This window comes from Poecile atricapillus, chromosome 3, assembly GCF_030490865.1.
Source record: "Poecile atricapillus isolate bPoeAtr1 chromosome 3, bPoeAtr1.hap1, whole genome shotgun sequence".
Taxonomy (NCBI): domain Eukaryota; kingdom Metazoa; phylum Chordata; class Aves; order Passeriformes; family Paridae; genus Poecile; species Poecile atricapillus.
Window position 1 is genome coordinate 23,751,899 of NC_081251.1, and position 16,727 is coordinate 23,768,625.

The 16,727-nt window shown below is 37.4% G+C and overlaps 1 protein-coding gene across 1 annotated transcript in view; it reads left to right on the plus strand.

Moving 5' to 3' along the window:
* The window catches only part of AGPAT5 (1-acylglycerol-3-phosphate O-acyltransferase 5), a 55,799-nt gene that overhangs the window by 11,700 nt on the left and 27,372 nt on the right, over positions 1-16,727 (plus strand). The window contains exons 2-5 of the mRNA XM_058835513.1: positions 3,511-3,580; positions 3,790-3,905; positions 8,981-9,070; positions 16,567-16,657. Coding sequence (XP_058691496.1) covers positions 3,511-3,580; positions 3,790-3,905; positions 8,981-9,070; positions 16,567-16,657 — 367 coding nt within the window. The remainder of the gene's footprint in view (positions 1-3,510; positions 3,581-3,789; positions 3,906-8,980; positions 9,071-16,566; positions 16,658-16,727) is intronic.

Here is a 16,727-nt window from a genome sequence, read left to right on the forward strand (position 1 = left end):
ATTGTGGCTGACACGGCACTTATCAGCTCATTAAGCTGATAGGTAGAATATATGTATACTGTAGTGTCTGGAGAGCCATGCATGGAATATGTGAAACACTGGTGAAATTTAAATTGCCTCCAAGCATGTCCTGCATGTCCTGTGCTCCTTCCCCAGCAGCAGCTGCAGAAGGGGCAAGACCACCCCTGCCCCCTACCCACTGCTCCTCTGAGGAGGGCTGGGAGTCTTTAAGCCACTCTGATGTCTTCAGGTTGCTTCCAAAGGGGCTTGAATACAGATGGGTGCAGTGGACTCCAGTTTCTGCACTGCTGTCCCTGGTGAGTCACTCAAATGGTGCCTTAGAGCACAGTGCTAGGACCACCAAAGTCATGGGTTTGTCCCCATTATGGGCATTCACTTAAGAGGTGGACTCGAGGATCCTTGTGGGTTCAGTCTGACTTAGAATATCCTGTGATTCTGTAATTCACTGTGGCCCCCAAACATCTTCTGCACCAGCAAAATGAGGAGTCTGACGCTGCATAGCCTCTGCAGCAAGGAATTCTGCAAAGTTAGCTACAAAAAACATCAGGGTGTCAAAGGTTTTCTGGAGGCCATGAAGAAGAGTACTGTATTATTTCCTTCTGCAGCTATAATACACATTACGTGCTCTGGTTTACCTGAACACATCAGGTGGCCAGAAATCAGTCTTGTCCTGAGCAGACTCTTCTGCTTATCCACAATCAGATAATTCTTCTCAAAGGGAAAAGGGCATTTCTGGAGGATTCAAAGCTCTTAACTGTTACCCCTCTGTTGTGTTTGGTGAGTACTTTTCAGAAGCCCGATAAAGCAAAACTGCTTCAGTCTCAGAAGGAGAGCTGCGTGGGTACCCACAGAGTAGGTGTCTCCTGGGACTGCAGGCTGGAAGTTGCCATTCTTAGCTACTTCTAGTAACAGTTGTAAGTTTGTAGCCAGTTCTTTAACTGGGGGTGTCTAAGGTGAAAAGCTGTTTGCTGGCCTTTGATGAACTATATAAGCCTTTCCTCCAGATAGTGAAATGGACCGTGCTGAAGTGGATGATGCTGCAGATAAAGCTGGTGCATCCTCTTAGGCTGAGCCATGTGAGCAAACAAAATAGAGCTTTCAGATGTTCTCGTTCTTACCTTTGCTTTGAAATAAAACACCCAGGTTTTATGTGTTTAATGAGAACTAATACAAATAAGATTTTTTTTAATTTTATTTTATTTTTTTATTTTTTGTTCTCTCCAACGGTTTGGCTGTGTGTTTTATCATGAGTAAAAGATTTTGGTCCATTACATGTAAACACATCTAACCCTTAGGGTAAGCCATAATGCTGTGCATAGAAGTTGTTTACAGGAACAGTGGGTGGGTGTTCCTCTGGGGTTAAAAAGTGAACTAGATCCATCCAGTCTTAACTGAAATAAAAATTTACACAGATTAACTGTTATATTTGGCAGACACCGGCATACATTTTTTTATGGGAATAATGTTATATTTGTTTTTACCCATGCAATAGTCCAAAGCAAGTGCTTTAAATTGTGGGTCTGATTGCACTGAGATTTTGACTTGGTACATTAAAGTGGAAATATTTACAAGGTGAAGTTATAAATTGTATATTTCAAACCCTGTTTCTTGTGTGGAGAAGCTCTTGGGGTCAAGGGCAGGTTTTGTTTTCTTCTTGTTTTTTTGGGTTTTTTTTCCTACATTCTAGAAGAGCTCAAATAACATTCAGGACCTTCTGGTTTAATGATTTGTTGTATTGGGCCTTCTCTCTTACTCTAAAATTCTCTTTGCCAGAAACTGCATAGTGGAGTCTTAGCTTGAAATTAAAGAAAACAGTGTTTATGGACGTTGTGGGTAACAGTGCTGGGAAAGTGTGCAGTTGTAAAATTAAGTTTTAACTCTGTAAGTGAGAATAGGAGGATTTATTTCAGAGGAATTTGTGCACCTGAACTGTAATGTCAACTGTAAGGTCAAGACTGCTACCTTGCTGTAATCTGTGTGTGGTACCTAGTGTCAGCAGTAAGGTTATAAGTTCTGGTACTTCAATGAGAAGACTGCTCCTATAGCAGAATCTTGTTCAGATTTCTCAGATACTGTTCAGAATATACTTGTCAACTGACTTGTTACTTGTTCAGTTAGAATTCATTGTGCATGCCTTTTTCATTTTTGGAAAAAAATAACTCAAGTTATATCCTCTTTTACTGTATGCTGAATGATCTCTTGTTCATATATTGACTGAGTACCTCAGTTCACCAATATCTGGTTTTGGCCTTGAAAACAAAACTTGATCAACAGAGTGGTTGTATTTTCAAAGAAGAAACAGCAGGAATGCAAAACATAGTGTTTTTGTGGAGGTTTTGCCTAGACTTAGCAATATGAGGCATTAGCCATCCAGTATCACAGGTTACCTGAGAGATCGACAGAATTTCCATTGATGCTGGTAGAGACCTATAAAGATCAATATGAGACTTGGCATACTAAATGGTACCAAATAAGTTATGAATGTTAGTTATTCCTGATGAAATTCCAGTATTGCCCAGACTAGGGAAGTGATGATAATAAGTGGGTAAACCTTCCATATATCACTTTGCTTTTTTGGTAAATGGAACAATTTCAAAGTAGTGTGTTTGTCTGATACAGCCATCTTCTAGAAACAAGGGGTATGTCCATTGGCAGAACAATGGTGGAAGCCTACCTAGAATGTGGTTAGAAAAACTAGGCTTCATTAAGTAATAAAAATGTTTATTGAAAGTGATTGAACAGCTGCATTGGTTCTTTGGTTCAGAATTAAAATTCATAAATTTCTCATTTTATATTTGAAAATAATTGAATGAATCCATTGTAAAGTGTGACCGAGATTCCAGCATCAGCATCTTGTTTTCTAGTCATGCTCTCAGAAGATTATTTTGCTAGTAGACCAGTACCTTTCAGGGGTGAGAAACTACAAGGTTGAAGTGTGTCATTAATGTAACAGAGCAAAAAATATTAAAAAACCTGCCACGGACTAATTTAAAGGCACCCCTCAAGCTCATGATTTTTTGTTCACTCTCAATGGTTAAAATCTTGGCAAATGGCTGAGATCTTGTTCTTGATCTAATCTGGGAAAATCTACCATTTTAGATTGAATGATAGCAAGAGTTTGGCTAAAGCATGTCTTATTCATTAGATGTATAATTTAAATGGTGATTTTGTACATTAACTTCCGTTATATTAATGCAGGGAGCTTGTGGCTGAAGGTCATCTTCCATGGATCCAGTTCTAGGACTATGGCAAAAGAACAGAATAAGTTTCTTGAGCCCTCATTAATTAATATTTACAGCTTTGTTGATAAGTCGGTTGTCTGTGTGGTGGGTACTGTTGTAGTGATTGGGTGTTTGTCTGTTGATGATGCTAACTTGCTGACTGTTTTCCTAGTAAAAAGCCAGTTACTGCATTGGATCTCATCACTGCCTAATATGCAATGAAAATAAATTATAAAGTAATACTGCATATTTTTTAATTTTTTTTTAGGTAATTGTCTACGGGGATTTGCCAAAAAATAAAGAAAATGTAATATATTTATCAAATCATCAGTGTACAGGTTTGTATTTTTTTTTGCTTAACACTTCTATAGATTTTAAAAATCTGCTTGTCTGTTTACTGTGTCTCTTTCCAGGCTTGCCCTAACAAGCAAGAACTAATAGTTCAAAAACCTTTAATGACATTTATACATGCAACATGTACTTTTGGTTTCATCAGTGGCAATTAAGAGGTAATTTAACTGATTACTTTGGGCTTTTGTCGTTGCAGTTGATTGGATTATCGCGGACATGCTGGCAATCAGGCAGAACGCGCTCGGGCATGTCCGGTATGTCTTGAAAGATGGCTTAAAATGGCTTCCGCTGTACGGGTGGTACTTTTCACAGGTGAGCCACTTCACTCTTCCCTCACTGTTTGTGAGTCAAACATGTAAGATCCCCCTGTTTCCCATGCATGCTCTGAAGATGTAGTTCTGAGCTGGCATTCAATTACTTGAACATGAAAGCAACTGGTTTCACTCAGTTTAGTTAGATGTGTATCTGAGTTGAGAGTCAGTTGCTGAAGATTCAGTTTACTTTTCTAAATGAATACTTATTATGGATAGAATTAAAACTGTAGAGTCTGTTAGGAGTATTTCAGAATATTCTAAAACTTTGTTCATTTTACAGTCCAAAACTCCGGTTTCTAGTCATGCTTTCAGAAGGTTAAGCAGAAGGTGTAAACAGGCTTTTTTTGCTGTGTATCATGCTACAAATTTGGAGTAAATTGACATTACTGCTTTATGTATTTCTTTGTTTTTTGCTTGTTTTGGATTTAGCAGAATATAAAAGAGAAAAAATTGGATCTTAGTATAGTGTGGAGGAGAGGCAGATACCACCTCCACAAAAATGTTAATGGTTATTTTGGACTTCAGTTAAGCAAAAAACTGAGTCTAACAGTATTCCCACCTTTTTCTTTCTCTTCTTTCTGCATAATACTCCTTTTGTTCCCTCTGCTCTGAGAGCTCAGCCTGATGTGACTCAAATGTATACGATTACTGAGAAGCAGTGGGCCATGGTCACTGAACAGCCAACATACTGAGTAGATATGATCTTCAGTCTAAAATGGTGGAGAGCAGTGTAGATAGCCTACATCTCTAAAATCCTCTGTGAATTTGTCATGTCTGTTCTTTGCTTTTTCTGAAAGCTGAACTATTTATATGTAAAAAAAAAATAGAATGTAGAGGTGGATGGTTTTGGAAGTACTGGCCTTTTTCTTGGTGAGCAGAAATGGCTTCATGGGACTTATTTCAGGGTATAGATGGGTGCTTAGTTATTAGACTAGAAATGGATAGTTTTAGGTAGTGGTTCAAAAATGCTTATTCAGTAAGACTTCTCTCCTTTGTCTTCTCTGTTTGATCTTAATGTGTTCTCTGAGTATCTATCTGCTTTCTCTCCCTCACCTCATTGCCCAGGCAAAGAAAAGAAAAAAAAAAGAAAAACAAAACCAAAAAAACCCAGCACATGCACTTAGGAAAATACTTGTAATAGAATTAGACAGTTTGATTGAATTGACTGTCAGCCCCGACCAAGAGGACAAGAACATGGAGAACACTGAGAAAAATATTATGCTGGGCATGATTGGAACTATATATAAATTTGTAAAGGAGTGTATGAAGAGTAGGCATATGGGGTATGTCCAAATAGGAGGATTTACTCTTTCCCTCATCTTTGTAGTACATTCAGTGTCTTAAGCTTGATGGCTGAAAATCTTTGGTGTCTTTTGGATGAGCACCTTTGTGAGTAGACAATAGATCTAGGCTGCAGCATGAGTGGTTGCCATCATTTCTGCTAAAATTGGTATGTTTAGAGAAGCATATGCTGCAGAGAAAATTAGGAAAATATTCACAATTTCTTTTATTATAGGTCTGCTGTCCCAGTCCCCTAAATAACTACAAACTGTCAGACCCTGTCATACCTCACTAAGGGTATGCATTAGGAGAAAATGGAATTCTCGGTTGTCTAAAGCTTGCCCTTAATGCTTCTCTATATTTTTTGCCCACCAAAGTGACTGATCTGCTGCATGGAAATATTTTGCTCTTTGTCCTTACCTTTAGTCATTACAAAGCTGGTGATTTAAGTGTGCTTTAGTTAAAATACTAACAGGATATATATTCCATCACTATCACTAAGTGTCCAGAAATTATTTTTTTAAAGATTTTGGAAAATTACTTTTGCTATGTGGAATATCCGGTGCTTGGTTTCCTGAGTGGTATATTGACTGTTAAAAGGAGGTTCCTGTGGAAATTAATCTGAATGTCACCTACATTTTTAATCAAAACATGTATATATGAAATAAAATCCATTCAGCTTTGAACTCCTAAAAAAATAAAAAATTTGGATGATTTAGTGGGGGGTGATTATATATATTTTTATATATATATTTAAATCAGTGACACAATTGACAGGCAGCAGTGATGCATATATGCTTAAATGACTGAGACGGGATGCAGTGCAAGCTAATAGGTATTTTTATTGTTTTTATCACACCAAACAGTGCAAAAACATAAAACACTTCCTGCCCTTCCTGTTGATGTTCTGTCAGTGATGTCACTTACACTCCACTAAAAGTTTCCAGAGCCACATAATTACGCCATGCTTACGGAATTCATATTCCCTTCCTCAGGTAAACATCCTGTTTGGAAATAAACGTGGTCTGGATGTCCAGGAGAGCAAAATTCAGGCACAAAGGAAGTATATTTGTAAACACAATCCATTGTTGACTGAGAGAGGGGCTTTTAAAGTACAGCGGAAAAAAATTATAACCTTAAAAACAGTACTTCCAGAAATCTGTTTTGAAGAGCGTTCATATATTTGATCTCTTACTGAAAAGGAAATGCAATACAAATTGGGGAATTTGAGCTATATACAATCACATAACTAGCATTCTTCTTTGAGGCTGCTATCTAATAGCAAGGAAAGGAAAAAAACACTTAAATTAACCTATTATGTTCCAAGTCTGATTTATTAAGTAGAACCAATTTCTTTGCATAAAACTATCTTTACTACTTTTGGGTGGATCTGAAATATTTTTTTTGCCTCTGCCATTTGCTATCAATTCATCCCATCACTCCTATCCACCTACACCATCTAATTCGTTCCTATTTATCTTATACCCCTGATGAGGCTGGGATGTAATTTTGAACAGTATTTTTGATACCTCACAGTTTGCTTGATTTTTTATCATAGGAAGTATGCCTTTATCGTTTCTGTTATTCACCATCAGCTTGTGGACTCTTTTGGATGTTCCTTAGTTTTATCCATATGTCCTGCCTCTCTTTGGCTTTGTACCCCTGAGCCACAGGGACCTGCCATAGTGGTGGGGTTGGAGTGAATGCAGCAAACGCTGATCTTGTGATACTTTGTTCTTATGTTACGTGACTCTGTGCTTATTTACTTGAGAAGTGTGAATCTATTTCTGAGCATTAAAATGTCTGACGTGCAACACCAGATCTATCTTTGGCTTCATGGTGTGTGTCCCTGACCAAACAGCCCAGTAGTAATTTCATTTATCCAAGTTCACAAATCAAATAAGGAAAAGTTAGTTCAGTATTTTTCTAGTTTACTACAGCTGAATAGTAATTTGATGAGAAGGGAATGCCTTAGTTCCAGGTTTCTCTCATTTATCAAAGCTTGACCTAGCTGAGCTCACAGAGAATGATGACTTACCCATTACATGGAAGTCTTATATAGTAGATGAACTTTTTCTTATATTGAACTGAGTTTGCCCTTCCTGGAAGGGGTGGTTGTGTTGAGTGTCTGAATATAACTATACTTCTGTTTCCCTTAATACTGTCAGATCTTGAAAACAGTCTTATTTGGCGTGTGGAGATAACATGTGGCTCTCTGTTTACTACACAGCTGAAGAAACGTTTTTCTGTTCATGCTGCTTTCTGTCTGGAGCTGTTAAACTGCTTGTGGGATGGTCCCAATACCATGCCACAGCCAAGCTCAGTGAGCTGGGGAATTCTGTTCATGGTTTTGGTCCCCTGCCAGTCACAGCAGCAGAGCTGCAGAGTGTTAGATCTGGCTACTTCACCTTGGGAGGGAACCACAGAAGATAAAGTTAAGACAGAATATTTAGTATGCAGTTATTGCATCATTGGCTTTCTGTTCCCTTTCACTGCAGCTTCTGAAGAACAACTCAAAAGTCACATCAAACACCATTAGCTAAGCTGCCATCTCTCCACACCATGAAAAGCAAAGGCTGAAAGCACTTTGCATGACCACCTCTTCTGCCCTCCTCCTTCTAACCCCTCCAATTTTATTCCTGTCCATGGACACAGCTCTGCACAAAGTCACCACCCCTGTTTCTACAAAGTACTGTATCTTTTCATGATATCAGGTATTTGAATGAGGCTCAGCTCAGTAGTTTTAATCTTACTGTCACCTTTCTGTTAAGAGCTTTTAAAACCATGAATGGGCAGAAGTTGTCTGACAAATCCTAATACCAATTGTCATGCTGAACAGAAAAGAGTATTTCCAAGTTACCGAGTCAGTTAGAAAACCCATTAAAACAATGTACCTTAAACCTGAAATTCTTTTATTTGGAAGCTAATTTTGGGTTTTTTCAGACTTCATTGTATCAACAGTTTATAGTTGATGCATGTTTGTTTACATCCTCTTTCTCTGTAGATAAAACAATGTGGTGGAAGAGGGAAATGATAGGGCAAATTTGTCTTTGTGTGTATTTTTACTGCAGTTTTGTGACAAATTGTGTGCAACAAGTTATAAAATGAATCTTTTACAGGACAAAGTTTAACTTTTAATAATAATTTTCAGTAAAAATACTTCTATAAATTCTTTGCCTTATGAAGATTTTGGTTTACTTACTCAATTATTATCTTGGAATATAACTTCTTTATTAAAAGTTTGGTTCTCTAGTGAAGTGCCTGGAGGTTCTCAGGACCTACACTAGTTACTTTTGTGCTATTCATAAATTTTGTATGTAGAAGTATGATACTTGCATTCCCAGTATTTGCATTAGTTAAGAGTGGGCACATAGAAATGAAAGCATTGACCTGTAAGTACTTGTATGTGAGTAACTTCAGTTCTGTGATTTTCCCTCGATACACAAATGAGGCTTCATGTCAGCATTGTCTGGAATAAATACCCTGGGGTCACTTCTAGTACCATCTTCTAGTTAATTATTTAACACCTTTAAACAAGACACTTCAAGGGTTCTTATGCACTGGGGTTTTTTTATATCTGATTTTTATTTAAACAGATTTTGTGAACTAAAGTATATGCAAATGTAAAATTAATTTTGCATGTTTCTGTGAAGGAGGAAATGTCTTGTAGGCAATTTGCAGCATGAGTCATAAAGGTGACTTGCAATTGTCTCTTGTTTGTTCTTCTGTCAGCTATTCTACATTAAACTACTTAAATATTTAATGTTTTCCCTTCTTTTTTCTCTCCGATAGCATGGAGGAGTCTATGTAAAAAGAAGTGCCAAATTCAATGAGAAAGAAATGAGAGAGAAGTTGCGGGCCCAGATGAAAGCTGAGACTCCAGTAAGCTTATACCTTCCTTCTCATTTCTTTGACTTTTTTAATGGCAAAGGCTTGTTGGAGAAAAGAGCCATGCCCGATATCCACAAACTACTAAGATGGTAATCATGGATTTGTTTTATTTCTGTGTTTTTTACAGTTACTTTCTGTGATTAGAGAGATACCTCTAATTAAACTGAGGAAAATTTGACTGTTTCTTTATGATTGACAGGAACTTTGTGATCCTCTCTTGTAGAGGACAAGGGGGATCTGGACTTAGAACATGAACTATAGTACCTTCCTTGAGAAACCACTATTTCGAAAGAGAAACCCTCTGTTTCAAAAGACAACATTTGGACTACTGTGTGCTTGTCAGAGACAGATATGCTTGACTTCTAAAAGTCAAGAACCTTTCCTACCAAATGTTAATTAGTCATCACAATGATCAATCATTTTTAATGGCAATGACATCTTAGAATTTAATAACTTTGTCTGCTATGCCTGGAGGAGGGGAAAAAAACCCAAAACAAACTCTTGATAATTTTCTATTTGAAGGATGACTGTTACTGCCAAGTGACTTTTCTCATGACTCCCTGTATGGTTTGTGGCTCAGTGGTTAGAATCACTGTGCTTTGCTTCCATTACTTGCTATGCATTAATTTTTTTCCTTCCTTTTTGGCCAAGCTAAAAAAAAAGAAACAACTAAGCAAGCCTTGATATAGAACAGTTAAACTTCATTTTATTTAAAATTGTGTTATTAGGACTTAGACTCCCCATATTGTCAAAACTTTTATAAGCTGAGACTTGGGTAAAAAGAGTTCACAGATTGTTTTGATATTCATAATAGCATTCTTTTTTCTTATTTAGAGATTGTGAGTTTGTGTTTGTGCATGTGTCTGTATTGAAAAAGTAAATTGACCTTGTGGTTACTGAGAGGCTTAAATGAGTAAAGTGTCCCTATTTCAGACAGTGCTCAAACTCATTTTGTCTTCAACTTAAGTTTTAACATTATTTTTTCTGTTTTAATTAAGTAAAGAAAGTTCCAATTGTTAGCATGTAAATTAGGCCAGAAATACGTTACAGCAACTATAACAACAGTATCTAATCAATGATGTCTATGGAGAAGATGGTCATGTTCAGTGGTGGCAACGTGCACCCTCCTTACCAGGGAGGGTCCTGGGATGTAAAGAGGTTGTGTTACCTCATTATTTGCCATATGTCAGTGGTAAAGATTCTGCTTGCTGTAATGGAATGTAATGTGGTGTAATGGAATAAGCAAAGGCTGTTTGCAGGATGTATGAAACATAGTCATCCCCCTATGCAATTCTTTCCCCTGCAGAGAGCTGGTTAAATTCATTTTAGTTAGTCTGGATGAAATAAGCCAGCAAGGTGTTTTCCTGCATAGGCCCATGGATTTCTTGCTAGTTAAAGAGACAGATTCTGCTTGAGTCTGGCTTTCTGGCTTCCTTCTGCACCCCTTGAAAAGCAGGGGTTTGTTGTTATTGTAAGGTTTTCATTGTGATAAGAGTCCTAATTCAAAGTCTGTGTTAAATTAATCTCCTTTATAAAAATGTGTATTTTTCTTTTAATACAATCTTGGGAAGATGTGCTTAGAAACTCATCTGATTATGTCCTTGGAAACCTGCAAATGGTGTTCAGCCTTGCTGCAGTGTGTCATTTTAGCCAAGTTTGAATGTAAGGAGAAGTTTAAGCATAAAGCTATTCTTTAAATATACAACTGATGTTGGTTCTGGTTTCTTTGTGGTTAGTAAGTGAAATAAATCCAGAAGTCTTTGTTTGTGGAATCTTCTTTTCCCTCTGGAGTTTGAAAGCGTATGCCTAACCTATCAAAGCTAATGCCTGATAAATATGGGACCACTTGGGTGCACTTGGTTTTTGCTGCAGTTTAGCTCTCTGGGGTTTGGTGATGTTGGAAATGAACACAGAACCTGGACATGCATACCAGGAAGTTGTTGCCGTTTGTCTCATATTATCAGGTGTTGCAAGATAGAAGAGAAATAAGTGTAACTGCTGCAGAAAGTAATTTTTAAAATGTGTCAGTCAAACCATTTAGGGAGTGACACTTAAGTTTACAAAACCAGAGTCATCAAAGGCGTATTTACTGAGGCAAATGTTTGCATCTGCTGGGATAAAATACACAGCCCATTGAGCTGTCATTTGAGGAAAGACTAAACTTCTTGTAGCCCACTTTATCTTAGAATTTAAATGTAGATGCTATTAAATGGCCTTTAACCTACAGTTACTACTGTGAGAAGAATACAGATAACCTGTGTCTTTATTGCATTATTCATGCAGTTCTGCAACTTAGCATGACATTTACAAGCAACCATATTGCTTTTAAAATGAAGACATTTTGATCAAGTATGCCCTGAACTCATCAGCTTCATGCAAAAATAACTAATCTGTGACTCTGGAATTTTCATGTGCTGTATGCTGCAGCTCAGGGTGGACTTTCCTCAGTTTAGTGGGCAGCTGGGGTAGCTTAGTCATTCTGTGTGTACGTGGTAGACTTCTTTCTTTAATGTAGTGCTAGAGATGAGCTGGCCTTTCTGCTGCTCAGGAAAGATTTATATAGCAATAAAGAAGAGATGGACGGGAATCTGTGTTAAGGGTCATGTTCTTATTTACACTTTCTCTCCACATACAATTTAAACAAAAGAATCCAGATGATTAATGTTCAGTCTGTCTGAAGCCATCTCTTTTCCCATTAAGAAATTGAAGATGTGTAGGAAGTCAGAACCAGTATTCTCTTCTCCTCAGCATATAAAGCTCTTTAACACTTCACTGTGGACTTTTTTTTTTTTTTAATTATGACACGTAAATTGGAGTCAAAACTGACAGGCAAAGTAAGGCTTCCTCTTGGCCTCTTACATGCACAGTATAATTTGATTAGTGCTCTGGAATGTCTCCTTTTGTGTAGATAACAGTGGGCTGCATGGTTCTCCTTGCTCACCTTGTCCTTCCACCCACCTGTCTGCTATAAACAGCCCCTTTTCCTGCCCTCAGGTCTGCAGCTGGACCACAGCGCTTCCCAGACGCAGCACAGCAGTGCAGACAGGCACAAAACTGATAGCAGACTGAAACCCTGTTGCACTGTGTTTCCATAGTGGGGATCTTGAACTAATATATTTTCATATTTCTGGAAGTCACTTAGCTTTTCAAACTCTCATTTTAACTTTGCTTTTTTAACTCTCATACATTTAAATGGTGCATTATTGGGACTTCTGTTGATAAAATTCACTCAAGATGATGTGATTTGTTTTAAAATTCCATAAAATTTGACTGATTGCTAACAAATTGCAATCTTACGTCTTGTTGTGAGAGCAGAGACTGTTACAGTGTTTAAAGAACACTTTTGTGTTAATGTTGTTTTAATGTAAGCCATATATGAATGTAAGCCAAATAAATGGGTATCCAGCTGTCACTTGACATGCCTAATCTGCTTGATTTAAAAAGAAAATGAACTCTTCTGAACAGCAAGCTATTCCGTTTGATAACTGAAAATGTCACTTCTATTTTTTTTATCATGCATTGACAGTAGGAAATCTGCATTCTGAGATGTGGAATTTAACCCTGTACAACCAATATTTAGCAGATTACTATGTGTTTTGGTTTTGTCATTCATTCAGTCATAGAATAAATCATTGTCATGTGAAGAAAAGCCAATCAAACAATGAAAACAGAGAGGGTACAGATACATTAATTCAACTGATATGAGGCTTAATATAATAATTTTGTGATATAGTTACTAATTTGCAAATCCCTGACAATTTTAAATCGTAGATGTCCTTGCCTGCTTTTCCCACATCACCTTTTGTACCTTTTGTATTTTGCTCTGATTATACCAGATAGGCTTTCTCGTATCATATCCTTTTCACTTACTGATCTGAGTGAAAATGTTTCTTATCCAGTTCACTAGAAGCATACTTTCTAGGCAGTGGTCTAAATGGATGCAGATGTGAATCTGTCTAGCTGTCAGGGTGCAATAGTAGTAATAATAATATTAAAATAAAGCAAGTGCATTGTTTAAGATAATTTTGAATTTCATAAATTAAAATGTTTGTTTTCCCTTTGTCACATGAGAACAGCACAGTAAATGCAAGATACCTTTAGTCAGTAGTTACCACTTCTTGATGCCCTGTGTTCTTCTACAGAGTAGCATCTACTCACTCCAGGATGTTCTCTAAAGCCCTTGGCCACCTTTTCTTGCTCTATGTTTATGGTTGTTCTGTATTCCAGGGACTGGTGTTGCTTTGTTGCTTTCCCATTGCTCCTAGTGCTCCACCCATTCCACTTCAATTTGTGGCACTCTGATCTATCTCAGGGACTTCCTCAGCTGCCCTGTCCCCTCTCTGGGATCACAGCCCTCCCTTAGTGCCATTGCTGTTTCTTTTTGCCTGTGAGATCCTGACAGTGCTGGGGAAATGAAGCATTGCTCTTTTGGAGAATGCAGCTACCATCTTCCATTCATTTCATTTGTGGGTTGTGGCAAGTGCACTGACATTGCAACGGGCACTCTTCAGATAGCCCCTGATTGGCAAAATACGAAAGATTTGCGTCTTTGGTTTTCTGTCTCCAACAAGAATCAGTAGGATTCTACTAAATGAATCCCGATCCACTTCTTGAAGCTTTCAAACTGATGAGAGATACAAAGTTTATTGACACCCAGACATTTCACAGAAGGAATGAAAATACCACATACCTGAGCACAGGGACCTGTTGCTTGGGTTAAAATTGGTGTCTTAATAAATCAGGGACTGTGGCAATCCAAAACTGTCTCTGCCATTTTGAACATGAGCACTCTATTTTGCAGCAATAAAGTGTATAACTTTTATGCAGCTAATTGTCCTTATTGAAAAGTCTGTATTAAAAATGCCCTAAACTGCAGCTAATGTTTCTAGGCAATTCAAATGTTTCTACAAATTTTTATTCCAAGTTCAGGGGAGCTTATTTAGTTATTTAAATCTTAGGGATTTGTAGTTCTTACAGGCTTCGGAAGTAGTGTGTAAGGATTTAACTTCTGCTGCCTGTGATGGAAGAAAAGCCAGTCATACAAGTGGTTCTGGTAGGCTGAACTGTACTGGCCGGATATCTTTGTCTTGTGCAGAACTTATATGAGAGTATAAGTAGGTCATCTCTTTGCATTCATGCATTCTACTGTAAAAACAGTCCTAATGAGCTATATGGTAGGTTATTATATGCTGAATTTAAAGCAAAGGCCACTCTCTGTCTTGTTGGTATGGTTTCAACTCAGAGATACTCAGATTCTGGTCAACAAACTTGTTTGGCTACTTGTGTTTTAGAGGTTTACTAGAATAAGTATAATTTCAGTCCCTGGTTTGTATTACATACATAGGGCTGGAGTAAGTAGATACTGTTTCCTGTTGTGTAATCAGCTTTTGGGAGTGATAATCTGCTTTGAAGACCAGTAATGACATTGCCTGCTTGTAAGTGCTGAGCTCTACCAAGAATGGTGCTCCTGTCCTGTGTGCTTCTCTTCCTTTGCTCTGTGACCTGTTACAGTCACTGTATTACCCTTTAGAGCTGAGCAATGCAGTCTTTAATGGGGGTGGAGGGGTGGAACTGGAACACCTCATCTTGAAGTACCGTTTTAAGCACCCAAATTACAAGATTTGAATGTAAGCACATTTATGAAAAGAAAAAAAAATACATCTGGATTTGAATATTATGTTCTTTCCAGCTACCTCTGAAAAGTTTTACATAGTCACTTAAATATCTCAACATTATATACTGCATAGATGAAATGTACAGATGACTGGGGGAAGTGTGGGCTACATCTTAAGGATTCCAGTACTTGTCCCTGTACTTATGCTACTGTTATATATGAAAAAGTAAGCACCTTGACTCTTAAACCCATTTTCTTTTGTTCTCTCACCACCAAATCTATGTGCATCTTGGATTTCTGCTGGTCCTTGAACATTCTTGGACATCACCTGCCTCTGCAGTCTGCCAGTTTCCCCCAGACATACTGTGACAAGTACAGTCTTTCTCCTAGCTCTCTTTACTCTACCGACACTGGTTTTGCTATTTTTAATGTTTCTTTTTTTTTTTTTTTTTCTTTCCCCTGTCAGGTTCTGAGCTATATACTCAGTTCTTCTTTTTCTTGATCTCCAGCTGGCTTCTCTGGTTGGCACATTTCCTAGATTCCTTCCCACCTCTGCATTTTAGTGCATCTTTCAACCTTCCTCACTGTGGGGAGATTCTAGAGAGGTCATTTGCTGGGGCCTGTATTTTGGCATTCAGCCCTTTCTGTAGCTGTTCCACAAGCATTAAGTGCAAATACCAGCACACTCTGATGTTTTGTGAGTCAGAAGCACAAAGTTGCATTTCTGTGTGTCTCTTTTCGAGTTTTTATTTAACTTTGCATCTTTATGTGATGAGCACTCCCTATTACCAAAGTCTCTGTCTAATCACTGATAATATTCCTTGGACTGTTTTGTAAATCCATTACCTTGTTTTCTTTCAAATGTTTCTTAAGACTGCTTTCTGCAAAGTTAGCAAATTAAGTATTTACAGTAGGCATTTTACTATAAATGTGTCATGTTCAACTCCATAGCAGTTATCATTTGTGGCCATAGTTGCTACTGCAAATGAGCCCCTAATATGAAATTTTCACTGTTTAAGTGATGTTTTGCATCAGCTTTTTTTGTAGGAGATTATGCAAAACACACACACACCCACACACACCCCAAAAAACACCAAAACACAAAACCCCTCTGTTCTGTTTCAAAAGAAAATGGAAAATTGTCAAAATTGATGGCTCCTATTTGGGTACATAATTTTACAGTCAGATATGCAGATACTTATGCAACCTTTACCTGTGCAGTGATTTGAGAACCCATAGATGGTTTGGTGCTGAACAGGCAAGCAAATGAATTTACTTCAGAAGTCTAACCTTGCAGATATGCATGCTTAAAGGAATGTGACTTTAAAGTTCAAATTACGCTAAACTATGAGTTTGAGTTCCTAATATATTTAATACCCAGTTAAGTAAGAGACAGAGACACATAAGATCTGTCATAATTTCAATTAATAGTACTTCTAATAATGAATGAATTACTGTATATTCCATTATAAGGAAAGACTAGAGGCAAGATCACTATTAAAAAAAAAATAAAAATGGTCACTTTGTGATGTATTTGTCTTGCTTCTCAAAATCTCTTAAAACTGATACTTCTGTTGATACCAGCTGCTCCTGACCTGCTGACTTTTGTTGACACATGCTATCTCCCTTCCTAAATCACATGTAGTATTTTCTGTGGTGTGTTTTCAAAGGAAATTATTTTGAACCTTTAACAGTAAGTTTCTTAGAGCTAAGAAATTTTAAGTATTCTGATTTTTTTTTTGATCCTTACAATAGTCAATGGTGTGAGCTAAATATAATATGGTCTTATCCAGTGTTGATAATTTCTGTAAAAGCAGTCAGTTTACATTAATTATAAGAACTTGTCTGTTTTGTTTCTTTTTTAATTCCACAGATGTATTTAGTGATTTTTCCAGAGGGGACTCGTTACAATCCAGAAATACCAAAAGTCATTGCGGATAGTCAATCATTTGCTGAAAAGGAAGGTAGGCAAAAAAAAAAAATTGAGAGAATTCTTTTGTTACAGTGCTAACGTGTTCTATGAAATTGTTATAT